The sequence below is a fragment of the Phalacrocorax aristotelis genome, chromosome 13 (genome assembly GCF_949628215.1).
Source record: "Phalacrocorax aristotelis chromosome 13, bGulAri2.1, whole genome shotgun sequence".
Classification (NCBI taxonomy): domain Eukaryota; kingdom Metazoa; phylum Chordata; class Aves; order Suliformes; family Phalacrocoracidae; genus Phalacrocorax; species Phalacrocorax aristotelis.
In genome coordinates, this window is record NC_134288.1 from 9,802,110 (window position 1) to 9,820,180 (window position 18,071).

The 18,071-nt window shown below is 48.4% G+C and overlaps 2 protein-coding genes across 13 annotated transcripts in view; one reads left to right on the forward strand and one right to left on the reverse strand.

Moving 5' to 3' along the window:
• Positions 1-16,883, reverse strand: TPX2 (TPX2 microtubule nucleation factor). Of its 7 annotated transcripts, none has more exons than XM_075109001.1 (17): positions 14,978-15,068; positions 9,648-9,800; positions 9,270-9,392; positions 8,949-9,069; positions 8,269-8,400; positions 7,459-7,581; positions 6,888-7,021; positions 6,408-6,565; positions 5,833-6,004; positions 5,548-5,686; positions 4,789-5,005; positions 4,462-4,560; positions 3,557-3,733; positions 3,257-3,403; positions 2,844-2,955; positions 2,002-2,189; positions 1-94 (listed from the first exon to the last, which is right to left on the reverse strand). In XM_075109001.1, the coding sequence occupies exons 2-17, from the start codon at positions 9,748-9,750 to the stop codon at positions 86-88; spliced, it is 2,154 nt and encodes a 717-aa protein (XP_074965102.1). In that variant the 5' UTR covers positions 9,751-9,800; positions 14,978-15,068; the 3' UTR covers positions 1-85. The 7 variants fall into 7 exon arrangements, with proteins under 7 accessions (XP_074965102.1, XP_074965096.1, XP_074965099.1 ...); XM_075108995.1 differs by lacking the exons at positions 1-94; positions 14,978-15,068 and adding exons at positions 1,121-1,524; positions 16,863-16,883; XM_075108998.1 differs by lacking the exon at positions 1-94 and adding an exon at positions 1,121-1,524 and having other exon boundaries at positions 2,002-2,168; positions 14,978-15,072.
• Positions 16,114-18,071, forward strand: part of BCL2L1 (BCL2 like 1) — a 17,691-nt gene continuing 15,733 nt past the window's right edge. The window contains exons 1-2 of one of the 6 annotated variants that reach the window (XM_075109003.1): positions 16,114-16,355; positions 17,365-18,027. In XM_075109003.1, the coding sequence (XP_074965104.1) occupies positions 17,473-18,027 (555 nt within the window). In that variant the 5' untranslated portion in view covers positions 16,114-16,355; positions 17,365-17,472. Of the gene's footprint in view, positions 16,356-16,524; positions 17,119-17,364; positions 18,028-18,071 lie in introns of those variants that run through there. The other 5 variants (XM_075109004.1, XM_075109002.1, XM_075109006.1 and 2 more) reach the window with 5 other exon arrangements.

Below are 18,071 nucleotides of genomic sequence, written 5' to 3' on the forward strand. Positions count from 1 at the left end.
AAGTTCTGTATACCCATAGGAAACACTTGCTCACTGCTGGCTGCAGCCATTTTTCTGCAACAATATCCCTTCAGCACTGCACTTTTTAGAATTCCTGCAGAAACATCATCCAAGAAACAGAGTTTGTCCTACCTGGACACATTAATTCCATTTCCCATGTTTTCCTCCATTCAAAACAGCATGACAACAGCAATGAGCAGCCCAGCTGACATGGGTTCCAGCAAGCGATAGAAGTAAGGGACCCATAAACACAGGAGACGCAAAGCCTCCATGTCATTACAGCCATGAGAAGCCAAGCCAGCCCAAAGGGCTTTATGCATTTCCAAGCATGAACTAGAGGGCTTCCAGCACAGCTCCAGTGACCTGCCACACCAGCCTTTTTTTGCAAGTCCTTTTTGACTCAGGAAACAGCACCACAGCATCACCTGAGTTAGAACAGGTAGTAGTGGCACCTGAGAGCATCATTTGGAGTCATTGTATACCAAACCCCTTTCTGCCCTCACACAACCTTCTGGAGTTATCTTTCTTGTTTAGACAAGTCCAAGTAAAGGCCTAAAACAGTCTTAAAAGGTAAGAAATTGTATCAAAATGCTAAGAAATAATTGTCCGTAAATTTTAATATAAATTTGATCACCTCTTCACAACGCTGGAAGCTTTGTCCTCCAGCATATTAGAGCACTTGTTCTATATTTAGTTCTGCTAGCTGTGCTAGACTGGGTAGGAGACAATGCATCTTTAGGCATGATAACTGCGCTGGCAGGAGCCAGGGAGGCAGCCTACAGCAAGTCATTTGCCAGTTAAGTGGTTCCCCAAATAGAGTGACTTCAGCTATAAACCAGCAGAAGGTTTAATGCTCTAATACACACATGGAACTACTTTTAAAAGTGTGGGCAAGACTCACATTAGCACTCAACTAAACATCAACAAGAAAGGTCAGATCTGCAATATGCTTCACATTACTGAACACAACTCAAGCTTAATACAGACTAAAAGCCTAGGAAAGAGAGACTTGAAACCAATACTTGGATGTATGAAGACAAGGCAGCTCTCCTAGACACGCACATCCCTGTATGTTCACTGTCTGCATGAGAGGGATTCAGCCCACTAGCAGAGACAGCGATCAGATTAGGAGTTTTTATTTAGTTGAAGTACACAATATCAAAACCTGGTTTAGTCTTTAGAGAACAAGATGTCTAGGGGTGAAGCGAGGCCATGGAGGCTGCATGGCACTGTCTGTATGCCGTGCCTCAGCCACCTGCCTCAGGTAGAGTTAAACTACTCAATATAACAATAGTGGAATCAAGTGCAGGACTTAGTCTGAGCAGTCATGTTAAAAAAACAACTGTTCCTTCACTGCTTATCAAGACAGAAGAGAGGGACGGGATCTCCCTCCTACTATCACATGTTTGCATATCAGCACTGGAATCTATCCGAGAAGTTGGGAGACTTTGGCATAGTCAGTGGCTGATCGCTGGGCTTCACTTCTACGCTGCGGTATTTGCGTATTGGGTTTGCCTTGTGAACCTGTAAAAAAAATATCAAGGACAAAATAAAGGAAATGGTTGCAGTTATGATGAAGCTGAAACTTGCAGGTAAGCCATCGGTGGGATGAAGGCAGACATCTGTCTACAAGACTACCACACTGCCTAGGGCACTGGAGGAGCCACCAGAACATGCAAGGCATACTTTGGGGCTGTGGATTTTACAAAGATCATTCTGCTCCAGTGACTACATGGTACAGCTCCAAAAATAGGCCATCTCAGCAGAGCTGCTGACTTTTTGTTTTGGTTTGGGTTTTTTTGTGTGTGGGTGGGGTTTTTTTTGTGTTTTTTTTTGTTTTGTTTTTCAAGGCCAGTTGTAAAGATAATGAGGAGTCAGTTTGCAACAGGGAAACTTGAAAAGACTCTCTTAACGGAGCTGAACATTGACATTAGCTCATTTAGTATATTTACACATCCTTTGGGTTACTTTACAGCCCCAGTTCAGAAATAGCTCACTTACCAGTTCTTGCCTTAGCTTAGCAACTTCTTCCTTTTCACGCTCCTCTTGTTGCTGTCTGACCTGCTCTTGATGCCTCTCCCTTACGGCTTCTATATTTGCCAATCGTTTCTCGAATTCTTGCCGCTTTTTAGCTCTTTTTTCTGTTGCCAGCTCGAAGTTTTCAGGAACTATGGAACCAGAAAGGCTCTCTAAGTTTAGAGATAGAGGAGACAACATTGGTGCAAAGGCAGGTAAAGCAGAGCAGTACTAGTGTCAAATGGAAGCCTCCCTCTGGAGCACTTCACCTTGCAGGGGTAGTTAGTAGATACCTCCCAGGCATCAGGAAAAGAGAAAACCTTACGCCCAAACGTAAGCACTGTTAACGCAGACATTACCCCGTCACGGTGTTCTTATAGGAGGGAGCAAGCACACAATTGTTAGTACAAACAAGTTTTTGGCTGGTTGTATACCCTACGAAGTTTAGTCTACCCTAAGCTGTAGATGCCTTCATCTCATTAGAAATGGGAGGAAAAGACTGACAACTGCTGCAGAAATGCCAGCTGTCTCTACGGGAGCTCCTTGCATACTATTTACCATTATCCCAAGCTAGCACACATCAGTCATCTGCCAATTGTAGCATAGCTGTTAAATACAGCTGCCATGTTAGTGCAGGACAGCGGGGCAGTAGAGAGGAAACTCCCCCACTCCCTTGGGACACAAGCTGTTAGGGAATTAGTTGATTAAGTGCATAGCACTGTTGGCCATGCTGATAAAGAAGAGGCAACAGCCAGTCTAAACATCATTTAATTGCATCAGTTCTGAGTTCTCAGCCAAGCCTGTGTAGCAAGTACTTATAACTCCACCTGATAACAGCTTATTTTCCTTTTTAGGCACAAAAGGCTCCTGGTACACCACTGTGTTGGGACGAGCTTTAAAACAGGCCGCCTCTTTCTGCCTTTTCAAGTCTTCTTCAAGCTGCAAGAGAATACAGCCCATCAAGTGCCAGGCATAACAAAAAGACCATCTCCCCACCCCACCAGACTTCAGCATTATTTGACTTAGATCAAATAATTTGCATAGAAAAGTATACTAAAGCCAAAGAGTTGTGTCACTTGTTGCCTGCCAGTTATTTTTGCCGAAAAGGGCTGAAGAAAGTTTCAGGTATCCATTGCAGACTCAGATCCTGATTCAACTCAAGCAGGACACTTTCTGAAATTGATCGCAACTCCACTAGCTGCTTTAAGTCTGGTCATACCTGTTATCCTTTTCATCCTACCTGCTGTTTCCAGCTCTGTAGCTTGGCAGCTCCTCGTTCATCAATCTGCAGATTGAATGGTTCAGGCTGAGTTGGGTTTTTTACCTTCTTTTCTGGCAGCTTTACGTGGTCAAAGTAAGGCAGAGGTAGCGCTTTGAACTTTGGCACCTGAAAAAAAAAAAAAAAAACAACTGGAAATATTTCTTTCCCCTTCCTCAAAGGCATGAAACTTTGAAAGTTTAACAGCCAACAGCAAGAGGCAAGTCCTGCCACACCCTTTCTACTTAAGGAGTAGAATGCAAGGTAGCTTTTAGTTCTTACCTCTTCCTTCTGCAATTCTTCTATTTTTTTCTCTTTTTGTATTTGCCGCTCTCTGTCACGGGCATCAAAAGAGAAGGGGCAAACTTCCACATGCCTCTGCTCTGGCACTTTAGGTTTGAAGGGCACTCCATAATGGGGCATAGGGTTAGCTTTGATCACTGGGACCACCTCTTTTTCCTAAAGGGATATTAGCGTTAGGATCTGACACAGCACCAGATTTTTTACTTTTGTATAAAGACTACAACTCCTGCCAAGCAAAGCCGTGAATACTCGAGTTCCTTTAATAAGGGTCACAACAGCATCAAGGAAATGCTTTGGACACTGCAAAAAATAGTGATTCAAAAAGTACCAATTCACATGCCTTCTGAACCACAGGCAAGTTCTTCCTCTTTCCAAATCATTATCAGTTCTAGTACTCATCCCAATAGACTGTAATTCTTTAACGTCCTCTTCACAAGTGGGAAAGGAAGAAGGACATGATACATTCTGAATCCTGCTTTCCACCTCCAGGTATCTAGAGGGACTGTGGGGAGAACAAAGATCACATGCAATATCTGTTCTTCTCAATATCAGCATAGGGAAGGTTAATGTCCTTTAGAAATCTAAGCAACCTACTTTCCTCATTCATAGCAGCAACACCTCAGAAACCCTAGTCAGTGCCCTCATGTTTAAGTTATTTCATTTTGTATGAGAATTCAATTTCTGTAAAATGAGTAGCAGCAACTAGATCGTTAGAAGGGAATGGCACAGAGAAAGATGACAACTGGAGGAACTGCCCAACAGGAGGGAAGGGGCTAATGGAACCAGGCCATCACACCCAGCTGGCACAGTTACGGCAGGCTGGCCAAGGCAGTCACCATGGTGGGACCAGAAGGCTTGACTACAGCCCATTTCACAACAGTTACCTTTTCTTCATCTCTGCCAGTCATTCGGGTTCTGCTTTTCAAGGTGAAGACTGGAGACTTGGGGACTGTAACAGGAAGTGTTTTCTTCTCTGGAACACCCTGTTCAGAAGAGCCAGTAAGGAGTTACCCAAGTCTAAGTGCCAAGAAAAAGCACTACAGAGAAACAACCGGACATAGCACAATATGCACCCATTGCAGTTCTTACCTAATGGCAGTGTTTACTGGAGATTAGTATTAAATACATAAAGCAACATAGCTACAGCCATTTTGAAGCCAATTGCCACGTCAGTCCTAATTCCCAGGTCTGGGAATTACTAAACTTCTTACCACAACGTCCTCCAGGATTTTTGTGGGACATGGCCTGGAATGGAATTCAAAGTGCTCTTCCTCCTGCTGCTTCTTGCTTTCACGTTCCTGAATCCTTTTTTCTATTTCCAACTCAAAGCCGACAGGTTGCGTGAGTTCCTTCACAGGGGGTTTCTTGGGCAGGAGTGGTCCACCCTCAAAGATCTTGTGATCAAGTTCTCGTGCTTTGAATTTGTACCTACAGAGAAAAGACGGAGACAGTCACCAACATATTGTTTATGGCAAGATGCAGCTTCTGGCAAATGACTTCTCTCACAGCATAAAAGAGCAACAGTGAGGTACAGAAGCAGTTGTGTCACGCACACGATACATAGTGTGCAGCTCTAGTTAGCAACTTCTCCTTTGCTTTTGAAACAGCAAGACATTAAGGAAAACCTTATGGATTGCTTCCCTGGAAATCCGAAACTTTGTCTACAGGAGAGTTTTGAAGTGTACAGAGGCTGTACTGCTATACTGGGTTTACTTTAATAATCATAAGCTGTACTCAACCCAAGATCAGCTCTCCTAAGAGCATGTTCTCCAAAATGAATTAGCTACTTTTCACATCCCTACAATCAGAGCCATAGGACGATGCACAAGCTAAAAGAATCTCAATGTTTTTATGCTACTCATTCTTTTATGCAAGAAGGGTATTCCTGAGAAGTGATAGTGTGGCATCTGAAAGATATTTCCAGTGTGGTACGATTCTCTCTTGGGGGACTAGAGTAAACCTTTACTTACTGTTGAATTTTCTCAATTTCTTCTGCTTCTAACTCTGCTGTAGTTTTGCAAGTGGCAGGTCTGAAGCGCTGCTTTGTTAGAAGCACTGGTGTTTTAGGGTGCGTAAGCCGAGCTTTCACCAACTTTCCTGGACCTGGGCCTATAAATTCAATCACAGAGACTAGCAGTTAATGGCAAGGCCTGCAACAGACACAGGCTGCTCAGTAGAGTAGTCAAAGCATCGTTCTGGCTCTACCACCACCTCTGTGGACAGCCTTATGGCTGGAAATAGTCAGGACTACTCACCTTCATCGGATTTCCTGCTCCTCAAATGGTAACGAGAAGGTGTGCGTTTTTGGAATGCTTCTACCTGCTCAGCAAGGGACACATATTCTGATGTTGTTTCTTCAAGTTTTCTTTTGTTTCCCTGGGACAGATTGAAAGGCTTGGGGATAGTGGGTCCCTTCGGCATTCGCCCCTGGAGACAAAAAACTGCAGTCATTATGGCCATTTAACACAGGATGCTTCAATGACATTTCCTTTCCCCCACTGATTCACAGCCTGTCCCTTCCCCTTATTGAAAAGATAACACTTAGCAACAGACAGAAGTCTTAACTGTCTGAACCTGCACAAGCTAGTCATATCAGTAAACTATGAAGTGAAAGATTAAAGCATGAAGTGTAATGACCAGAAGATGTGACATTAAAGGGCCCTTGTGGCAATGCAGATACACAGCGAGCTAACAGTTATGTTTGCACAATGCTTGCCTCTCCTATGGTAACCCTCTTTGCGGGTTACCAGCAGCATGTATGTTACAAAACTAGAAAGAAGGTGTTGTCAAGAATTAGTCAGCTGACTGCTGGCAATATTCTGGTTCTCACCGGAGAAGGAGGATGTTTTCTCAGTACCGCTGCAAAATCCAGTTCCTTGTACTCATTCCCAGGCTGGCTTTCCACATGTTGCTTAATTCTATTCTCCGTGCAGAAGTGGAAGTCAATTGGCTTTGTTACTTGACCAACAGTTCTCTTCACAGGTTGTCCTAAAGAAAAAGAGCACATAAGGTATGGAAGCCTTTTGGGGTGGGGAGCAAGATTTGAAAGCAAAACAATACAGAGGCATTTACTTTCTAGTAACTTGAACAGTTTTTGGAGAACTCATCTATAACCTTTCAAAACACGACAAAACACAAACTAACCTGTTTCCAGGCAGTTTAGGAGCTCATCTACAGTAAAAGCTACCTAATCCTAATACTTATTACAAAATCTGAATTGCTTGTTTTTAAAGGTACTTGTACAGCTCTATACAGCACCCTCCAACTGCGCACAGTACAATTTGTGATTTGCAGTTCAGCTAGAGCCCACCTGCTCCAGCAATAGCTGCTTTCAGAGACTCCTCATTCTTCTTCCGCAGCTCCATAACCTCCCGCTGCAACTGCTGCATCTTTTCCAGCTCCTGCTCCTCTGTACTCTTCAGCTTGCCAGAAAGATTGGTCCTCCTGCAGAAGCACATTAAAGACTGAGATTTGCCTTCCTGCTTCACTGGTTATTAGCACAGTGTTAGTGCAAAGGAACGTGCCTATCGCTGACTTCATTGCAGGAGCATCACTCATTATGAAAGCATACTCTTTAGAAAAGATCTGTTTGGATTTTGTTTGCTCAAGAAAGCTTGCAGCTGCTATCCTGCATACACATTTGCTATACACACGTTTCATCCATTAGCAAGAACAATTTTTCCTCAAAATAAAAGCAAAAGTTTTCATTTGCATGGGTTCACTTGGTGAAGTACATTTCATCCTAAAACTGTTGGTTTGATCTGGTGCTTATTAAATGTGATACCATCAAATACTAAGTTGAAGTTGAGAACTCTCTAGCCAGGGCTGCCACCTAAATCAACTGTGTTTTCACAAGGGCAAGTCACAAGAAAGCTACATACTTTAACATTGTTGGTGTGGAGGGTACAGTCAGCTTGCTTTTCCCTCTCCCTGGGGAGAGGTCAGGATTCTGCAGGAGCTCTCTCTTCATGGATACTTCTGTCACCTTCTCTCTGCCGCTAGAACTAAGGTAACAAGTTGTTACTGCAAACCACTCCAGTTAACAGTGCTCTAAATGAAAGATCACCTGCAGCCCTCACCACCATGCATAATATCCCGACACCTGGTGAATTCTAAGGTATGTCACACTGGTCTTACCTCACCACGGGCCCAGGTATAGATTGCCTAGTTTTCCCTGGTACCCTAAGGCTGTAAAAGGGAAGAAGAATTACTGAGTTTTTGAAACTCAGGCTTCTCTTGCGGAGGTAGGTGTACTGTAGTTTATTTAGGTACAGCAACATTTGAAAGATCACACTTCAATTTCCTGATCTCAAGCTTATCACCATATGATATCTTAGTGGTTAAGCTAATTTGAGAAATATTTTAGCTGAGACACTTTCATAGCTTATGACTGCCTGATGACTTTTTGACAGACAAGCGAAGCCAAATCTAAAGCTAGTTGACAGACACTGAGTATAGAGTAAGAAGCTTAAGAAACCCAAGCTTATTTCATTCATATCTCTACCTCCAAATAGAGAGTTTCCTTCAGGTCTTACAGCCATTTCTTCTTGTTTATGAAACCAGTATCAGGTTGCGGTCACCTCTCCCTAACCTTCCTTTGAGAACCCTCTCACAGTCATGTGGAAATCCTTTCCAAAGAAACCGTTGTATTCCCTCTCCCAGCCCCAAACAGAAGGACTTTGATGACGTACATTCTCATTTTTTTCAGGGGTGGAACCTCTTGCTTATTAACCAAGGTGTCAGCATTTGTCTCTGCTTTGATTCTAGCCGGTTGTTTACGTTGCTGTGCTTTCCTCAGTTTTGTAGCCTGTCTTCTACCCGCTCTAGAGTAGAACAGAAAATAGGGGTTAGTTGCCCCACAGGTCTGAGGAGACACACAATCTGTATAACTTTTTTTATGTCGGTGCATCACCTAACTCCAGCATGCCCCCCATGCAAATTGCGCATTTAACACAACAATCCAAATGCAGCGTGAATTATTTAACAACCCGTAAACTTAATATTCTTTGGTATATATGCACATACAGGGCCCCTTGCATTCATATCAAGAATGAGTTCTGCCCAAATCAGGCAAATATAAACAAAGAAACTTTATAAGCCACTTCTGTTTCAGATATTCTCACATTCCAGAAGCATGTAGTGCTACTGAGTCTCATTTGACAAGTATGTGAGACACTGCATTACATTTCCACCCCTAGAGATTGTCCCTCCAGCTTAGCAAGCAGATCAGTTGTCCCAATACACCATCTCCATGCTGGAGAACTTCAGGCCCATAGGATGACCCAAGAACAGCTAGAACTGCAGATCCTGAAAGAAAGGACCTCTTAGTTACACCGTCAATCTTCATGCAAACTGAATACAAGTATTTCACCTTTGAGAGGCCTCTGCAGGAACAGCAGCTCTCCAGCTTGTCAGGGATCCAACAATATTCTGAGGAACCACTTTGTCCTGCACGCATTCTGCTTCACCGTCCTCTTCACCATGGCTTTCACCTGAGAACAATGACAAATGTCAGCTCATATATATACACCTATACACACATGCAAACAGACTGCTGAAGTGAAACCACATGAGGCCTTGCTAGACAACAATATATGAGGATGGTCCCACAAAGGCCAGACTGAGGCCTTTTCATTTTGCGAGTAAAAGCCAAGTAAAATTTATTCTCTCCCCCCATACCATGCCAGCTTACTTGTTATTTCTTGTGATGTGACAGAAGACAGAGTAATATCAGGCTTTGAAAAAGCAGGGCTGTTCTGTGAGACTTTTGCCAGATTTGCCACAGGAGGGACATTCTCCAGATTGGCTTTTTGGTCTGTGAGGAAAGAGACTTTCACTATACATACTATGCTAGGCATTTTTAACAATACCTCAGAATATCATTATGATGTTAACAAAGTCATCTGTCAAGATAGAGATGACAATCAAAGTTTAAATACAAAAACACCGATGCATGATGAGTAATGCAGTTAACAACACAACTAATCCACTGGCACAGAGGCCCAAAACAAGGATCAGGCCAAGCCCTCATCCAAAGAGAAAACAAATCAAAGAGTTGGAAGCAACTTACCAAACCAGGAGTCTACATTGTGTACATCATCATCACTCAGAGTCGCAAAGTTGACGCAAGGGTTTGGGACATCAAAGGAATAGCGAGATTCTGGGTGAGACATCTTCACCTTTACACTGCCTCTGCAAGTCCTCTGCTTGCACTGCTACGGTCCTTTAGAAAACAAGCATTGGTCACTCGTTACACCAAACCCCAACAGAGGTGTCAGCTAAATCATTCTCCACCTCTCTTCCTCACACAGTTTCTAGAGATAGATGCTGGGACAGCCTTTGGTACATTTTCCTGTCTTGTAATTCACAGCCTTCAGAGAGAACGCCTCATAAGCAATGCAGTTCTGCTGACTGTCAAAGCTAAGGAAGAGCCATTTACCTCTACTGACATTTGCAGGTTCAAAGCTGTCAAACAGATCAAATTTTGAAGATTTTATTTGTACCTGTAGGTGCTAGAATTGTATTTTTAAAAAGGAAATAAAGTACAAAGCTTTTCCAGAGTGACTGATTTGCCCTTCCCTCCCTGACCACAGGTAGTGAAGAAGAGCTGCTACCCTTCACAGGGCACAGATTTATGAACAAGAGCCTGATGATGAGGCTGACTCCAGAGCACTGCAAAGTGCAACCTTTCTCCCTCTGAAGGGCTACAAACAAGAACTGAAGACACAAACATGCTCTTCTACAGGGTAAATTGATTTCCAAAGCAGGAAGAGAGTTCTGTAGAATATTGTTACTGGGCGAAAGGAAGGAAGAAGGGCAGCATAGGGACCTTACCACGTTCCATGGCACTACCCTGATATGCTTGCCAGGCTGTAAGAAATCAAGCACTCTGACCATGTCAAGAACAGCCCCTACAGTTAATTAGTGCAGCACTGACAGCAGGAGGAGTCCCTGTGTCAACAGGTGATATTAAACTCAACGGAACAGAAATAAAGCCAGCGACAAAGGTATAAACTCTTAAATCATAACTAAATCTGTTTGCAAAGGTGTTTTCAAGGTTTCATGATGCCTTGCACAGCTGCAAGACAAAGCCCATGAGGATGTGTTATAAAACACTCCCCAAGGAAATCACCTGAACTTTGCTTTATGAGTCAAACCAACTCTAAAGCAGCATATTCTTAATCAACAAAGCCTCAGACATAAATCATCTGTCTAGGCAGACCACACATAGTTCAACCCAGATGGTATGCTCCATAAATAAGAAAGTGTTCAGGAGTAAATCATCAGCCCTCCCTCCCGAAGATGGCTGCACCAGGAAGCCTTCAGTTCCCCAGCTCAGAATTGCTATAGTTAAAAGGAAGAATGTCAGTAGAGAAGCATCAGCTACATGACTGTGAAGATATCAGGGTAGGACCCAAAGAAGGCAAACAGAAGAATCAGAGCCAAAACCAACTGTAACCGAGCTCAAGACATAGCTGGAATCGAATGCTTTCCTACCACCCTTAATCAAGATAGAGTTTCTGTCAACACTATCCACTTTTTTAAAAATCAAATGCGTCATCTGCATTCTCCCCTCACCCTCCCCAGTCAGTCCACTAAGTCGGAGCTCTGGGCATCGTGTTTCACAGCTACTTGCGTTCACTGCTACGCTGCTGCAGCTTCCAGCTTCTTACTGTGTAAAGTCCACATTCTTTCATAGTGTCAGCACCCTCACCACTGACCTCACCACCCATCTCTTGTCTCTCTCCCTCTCCCAGATGGAAACGCACAATCAGTCCCGATAACAAAGGGAGCGCATCAATGCCATTGCTTCATACTCCAAGTTTCTTCAAAGAGCCAGTGGGGAGGCAAAAGTTATCGTGACTGAACTCCAGAGGGTCCATTTCAGTCAGATGAACTCATGGCATCCACATTTCAAATCCCTAAATTCCTCCAAGTTCTGTGCAGAATAGGATTTGAAGCAGCAGTTCACTGAAAGACATCTTGCTCCTCCACCCATCGACTGAGCTTTGGGCTACACTTCAGTCAGTTCAGAATGTTATGGTGATTTATCACTCTGATATGCCCACTGCAATGCCTCTGCAATCGAAAGAGGCTCGGCCAAGTACAGCCCAAAGCCTGCTGCCCACTCCCTTGAGGCATTTTAAAACACCCGATCATGATTTTGATGGCAGAACTGCTATTATCTCAATCTTTTCTTTAAAGAGGAGGCAAAAATCTTTCCCTCCGCTGTGGCACTCTTCCACCACATCTGAGGTGCAGAAATTTCTTCTCATTAATAAGGACATTACCTAATTAGCAGGCACTGTGTGTATTTGCCAGACTGTGGTTATAAGCACACTGTAATCCTACATAACTACAGCGTGGATTTAAAGCGTAACCCTGCTTTCCCCCACATCCATCACCTTCTGTGTCAACACTAGTGTCTGCAGAACTTCGCAGTGAGCCAGCTGGGGAACCCTCACCCCCGTTCTATAGGATCAGCTTTCACCTGGTTCACAGAGAACTGCTCATACCACCACTGGTGCAAGAACTGAGGAGGATCCAGTCCTCTCACTTTCAAAAATAGCCCAAATGCCTTTGATAAAAGTTACTGCCTAACCAAAACCTGAATTCTCTTTCTAGGTCTGCTCCCCTCACTGACCTAAATGTGCTACACAGCCCCAGCCCCATACAGCTTCTGTACAGAGCAACACAACCATATCCACAAAGTGGAACAAACAATAAGTTTCTCCGCACATCAGGTTTCTTTTGAGTAACTACGCTTTGGCACGTTCCAGAAGAGTGCCTTGGCCTGGTTTAGATTAGTTAGCTTTGAAAAAGGATTAAGCTAAATTGGCACAAGCATTCCTATCCCAGAATAAGACTGATCCAACAGCAAGTGCAATAGGTATTTTGGAATAACTTCACACCTCACTCTAATCCAAATTAGCTTTAAAATGCTAACACGATTCCATCACAGATGTGCTCAGCGTTGTTTTCTCAATGTAGTAGTTAATTTCTTGCCAAAAATACTTAGGCCTGACAAGGCTGGAGAGGAGTAGGTCCAACAAGACCTACGCAGTATTGGCCTAGCTGCAGTATGTGAAACTCGGCACCAAACGCGTCCTAAGGGAGCACTTTGCAATTACAACCTAACCAAAAGAGCAGCAGCCAGCACGGGCTGATGGTCAGCAGGCAATACAATAACAGCCCCCACTGCCTGGGACAAAGGACCCTCCAAGCTGCATGAGCCTGTGTGTCAGAGAGAGGAAGCAGAGTTCCAAGATGAGAAATCAGAGGTTGCAAAGAGAGAGAACAGGGAGTAGCAAAGGACAGACAGAAGGAGGGTGCAGAGAAGATCTGCTCTTTCTTGCTGCCTTGCAATGTAATTAGATAAGTCCCTGGTCCACGTGAGACAATACCTTATCTCAATACACCACAGGAGCTGCATAAGCTACAGGTGTTACTTAGTGTAAATCTTGACAGGATTGGAAAGGTGAAAAAATAGCACCAGACACACAAAAAATATATTCTGAGTTACATTCGCAGACAAATCTGAAGCCAGTTGATACACATGCCTCAAAATCCAAGATGGACAATCAGGAATAAGCAAGAGAAACTTCCTCAAGGCCGAGGAAGCTGCATGGCAATTTGCTGCAGTAATTCCAGTGCCTTCTGCTCAGCTTTCAATGCTGACTGCTCTTTAAACACAGGATGCTGCACTAATGGGGCAACTTGCTTAATTCAGGCTGGTAGCTTCTTTATTGTCCTTTAACCCAAAGCTTTTATAGGGATGATAAGCCCAAAAAAATTCCCAGATTCTTTTCAGGGGCTAATATTTAAAATGAACCATTACAAGGGGCTGGAAACTGCAGTCCTGTCACCACAGCCTCCTAGTAAGCTATCCCATCACAAAGCCACCATGTAAACTCCTTCAGCACTATACCAGCAACCACTAACAGAAGTCATCCTTGCTTTTCCTCGAGCAGGGTTAAGTGAACACTTTTAACAAATTCTGGATCTACAGCTTCTCCTTCCTCTCTGGTGCTCCTCACTCAAAGCTCAAGCATGCTTTCCACGGCATAGGAGCGACACTGGATTCACCATTCCAGGTACAGAACAGAGACAATGCTGCTGTTCCGTAATATAATACTCAGACTGGGAGATAAAGCCTTTAAGTCTAAGCAGGTGAGAGATGAGCACAGAGAGCCCTGCAGACCACCCTGACCTGCTGTCATCAGCCTACAGCAAAAGAAGGAGAGAGGTGCTTGAGCAGCAGTGTTTCTCCAGAGCAACTTTTGCTCTACTCACAGTGGCCCAGACCCGCCTCCCTTCCAACAGTCCAAAATAAACAGCCCTGACATCTCATGCTCCATAAATGAGATCCCACAAGTTTTAAAAGACACGAAGATGGGGACATTCTAAGAATAGCTGTAAGTAAATTATTTTTAGCCAGTATAACCACAACTTATTGTTAGATAAGTTGAAGCTCCTCTAGTTTAAAAAAGTGCTGTATCAAAATAACTAAATACCTTTTCTGTTAAGGTAACGATGTATTTTCTGCTACTCAAGCCAGGTTTCACCTGGTTTTCTTCCCTCCTTTTCCTAAGATGCAGGGTTTGGTCTGAAAAGTAGTAACATAGTTTTTCTTAGCTCCAAAAATCAAGATGCACACTTCAGGATTTGAGCAGTCAGTGTGAGTGGACAGTTAAGGACACAGCCCAGCGGGCAGCATGGTTCCTGCTGGCGTCAGCACGGCACTCTACATTGTATCTCATGGTGAGACGCACGCACCTTACCTCAGATTTTGTGGTTGTTTGAACATTCACATCTCAACACGCAACTTCGTTGTACTCACGAGGCAGTTACCCCATCCTAAGGCTTATTTCAGCGCTGCGAACCCATCCCAAGGGAGGGAGCCCCTCGCCACGGCGGCTTCGCCGGCCTCCAGCTTCCACGGGCTGGCCCCGAGCTCCGGCTCCCTCAGCCCCACGGGCACGACAGATTTGCAATGAACCGTCGGGTATTTACGCTCAGGCCGGGGGCTCCGGGTGCGATCACACCCTCTGGCCACTGTGTCAGGCCACGGCAAAGGCGGCCCCAGGCACGGGCTGAGCGCCTGGAGCCGCTTTCCGCCGCTGGATCCCAGCCGCGCCCTCCGGCCTGGCGGTGCTGCGAAGGGCCGGCACCGTGTAACCGATACCCGAGGCTCGGAGCAGGCCCGGGGCGCGGCCGACCCCCACAGCCGGAGAGATCCGGCCGAATCCCGGGAGAGGGCTGCGGCCCAGGCCGCCGTTACCGGAGGAAGTCTGCCAGGGTAGGGGAGAAGGCAAGGCAAGGCAAGGCAAGGCAAGGCGAGGCGAGGCGGGGGGAGGGAAGCCACTCGGTGCCCGGTAACCCCCGCCCACCCCCACTCACCTCAGCGCCGCAGCCGCCCCGCGCACCTCATCTACCCGCCGCCGCTAACGTATTTCAAACAGAGCTCGTCGATCCGAACCAACCAATCAACGCTCAGGGCACGCCCTCGGTGCGTGCCGATTGGGCAGACCGACAGGAAGAGCAGGGGACCCGGATGAGCAAAGCCCGCCCCACACTGTCCGCAAATACTGACGAAAAACGTAGCGCCCGCGCGCACAGCAACTACATCTAAGAGCCACAAGCAAACTACAACTCCCACAACGCACTGCGAGGGGCTCGCCCGGCCAATCAGACGAGGCGGCGCTTTGAGGGTTGTTCGGAGGCGGCCTATCAGCGGCTGGTAGGCGGGTCCCTCAGGCCAGGCCGGCTCCGTGCCGGTGTCCACAACCCGCCGGGCCCGGGAGCAGCATCAGCCGGACCCCACCGGAGCCGGGCCCTGGTGCCACGGATGTACCTTACGTGGTCACTGGAGCGTCCAGCTGGCGGCTTTGAGTACACACGTAGCGTGCCTCTGTCCCTCCCACCACAGGTGCCCTCGATCAAGCACAGGCAGCCTGCCTTCTGCTGCCGCCTCCTGCTCACCAGATCAGCCCCTCCGACTGCCCGACCCAGGGGAGGCGGCTTCCACTACCCACCCCTTCCAGTGAGCGCCGCCAGGCATCCTGCTTCTGGGGGACAACACCCTTTAGGCAGCATTACCTCCTAATCATGCATAAAACTCCCGGTAGCAGCGAGAAAGCTCCCCGCGTCTGCCTTCCCCTCAGCCCCGCCGCGGGGGCAGCACCGCGCAGAGGGGGCGGCCAGTGGCTCCCGGAGCACTGTGGGGACACAGGGGAAAAAAAACCCACACGTTAATCCCGAACTGCCGTAAGGGGATAGGCGGCCGTGGCAGCAGGTTCTACCGTACTGATGCTGTGAAAAGTATCCCCGTGGCGGAGGCCGGAGTCGCCCCAGCCACCTGAGCCACGGCGGCGCCTCCGACGCCTCCAGACGGCCGACAGGGGGCGCTAGAGCCCCACCCTCCGCCCGGCACCTCTGCTCATGCGCACTGGCCCTAACGGCTCGGCACTGGCGCCCTCCCCTCCGTCTAACCGACGCTCCCACCCCGACGTCCCCGCGCATGCGCAGCGCTCCCCGCCCAGCCTCGCGGCGCCGTGCGCATGCGCACCGCCCTCTCCTGCCCCCTCCCACCCTACCGCACCCCCCCCCGGTGCGGCCCAGGAACGCAGCGGCCGCTCGGCGGACGATGCGGAAGGAGACCGGGGACTGCTGAGCGGGCCAAGGCCCGGCGGGGCTCCCGGCAAACCCCGGCGTCGCTGCCAGCCGGGCCCGCAGGGCAGGGGCGGGAAGGACCCGGGACCCTCCACCGGTCGCTGAGGTGAGGGGCGGAGTAGGGCAGGCCATGAGCGACGCGCGGCTCAACCAATGGAAGAGCCCGTTTCCGGGCCCCGCCCCGCGGAGTTCTCGCGGCGGGTGATTGGCTGTTGGGGGGGAGGGGAAGGCGGCGTGGGCGTCGTCCTCGTGTGCGGGCCCCGTGCTCGCCGCCCCGCCCCGGTACGGCGGCCGGGAGGGGCGGTGCGTTGGCCGGGGGCGGGGGCGCCGCCCCCTGCGGCCCGGTGTGCCACCGGCCCGGCCCCGGCGGCAGGCAGCGCCTTGTGACCCGCAGCGACTGAACGGCGTCGTTCCCGTAAGAACGCAGGGACGGGCGGCGGCGGCGGCGGCAGCCCCAGGGCGGACCGTGCCCCGCGAGCCCGGTGGCGGGGACTCATCGGTTTTCAGCCTTTTATCCCCTCGGTTTCCCTCCGCCTACAGGGAGTAGGGGGTTCGGGAGGGCGGGGGGTTGCCGCCCGCGGGGGGGTGGCATGGGGGGCTACGCCGCCGTTACCGTCAAATCGGGCCCCCCCGGTCTGCCGTAACCCTTGGACAACGGTGCCCGCCCGCTTCCGCTGGCCTCCGTTGGGCAACGCTGGCGGAGGGGGGCGGGGAGAGCAAGACCCTTTAACGGGCGGGGCGAGGGCGGTGCTTCCCCCGCCTCCGCAGCGCTCCGGGACTGGCGGAGCCGGTCCGCAGCTCCGGCAGAGCGAGAGCCGCCTCCGCTCCGGCCTGGCCGCAGCCGGTCTGCCAGGCCGTGCCTGCACCCGGTGAGACCCCTGGGCTGGGGGCCGGAAGCTGCTTGGAGTGAGCCTGGGGGGTCCCCTGGGGCTCGCCGTTGTTTTCCCGGGAGGGGGGCGGCTTCAGTCTGGTGGCCCTGAGTCTCGGCGTCAAGCTGCCAGATGATCTCGGGTTAACGATAAGCTGTCGTGTGTTAATGGCACGGGTGCATCCAAAAGCTGTAACGTTAACTGTTTCTTGGCCTCTCTCCTATTCTGGTGTTTGTCTGTGCAAAGGTCAGATGTTCCCATCAGTTGTGAAGAAGAGTAGAGTTGGAACCTGCTAAGTGCTGATCTGCTTGTGCTCCAGACCATGGACTCATTGAGGGTGTCCCAGGTGTGAAAATGTCCAGCAGTAACCAGGAGTTAGTGATTGACTTTGTTTCCTACAAGCTCTCGCAGAAGGGATACAGCTGGAGTCAGCTGGAGGAGGAGGATGAGAACAGGACTGACTTTGCGGCGGAGGAGGCTGAGATGGACGGCGTCCTCAATGGGAGCCCCTCCTGGCATCCACCCGCCAGCCACGTAGTGAACGGAGCCACTGTGCACCGGAGCAGCCTCGAAGTCCATGAAATCGTTCAAGCAGCTGATGTGAGGCAGGCACTGAGAGAGGCGGGGGATGAGTTTGAGTTGAGGTACAGGCAGGCTTTCAGCGACCTCACTTCCCAGCTCCACATCACCCCTGGCACGGCGTATCAGAGCTTTGAGCAGGTAGTGAATGAACTCTTCCGTGACGGAGTGAACTGGGGTCGCATTGTGGCTTTCTTCTCCTTCGGAGGAGCCTTGTGCGTGGAGAGCGTTGACAAGGAGATGCGGGTATTGGTGGGACGCATTGTATCTTGGATGACCACGTACTTGACCGACCACCTAGATCCCTGGATCCAGGAGAATGGCGGATGGGTAAGAACTCCGCTCCCTGCAATGTTTATGCTAGTGCTTGTCCT

Coding starts and splice junctions, on each gene's coding strand:
- TPX2 (XM_075108995.1), bottom strand. CDS start 9,750: ATGTCTCACCCAGAATCTCGCTATTCCTTTGATGTCCCAAACCCTTGC. Junction 7,582..8,268: donor CCCCTGAAAAAAATGAGAAT/GTACGTCATCAA, acceptor TTGTTACCTTAG/TTCTAGCGGCAGAGAGAAGG. Junction 2,190..2,843: donor GGAAAATAAGCTGTTATCAG/GTGGAGTTATAA, acceptor CTCTAAACTTAG/AGAGCCTTTCTGGTTCCATA.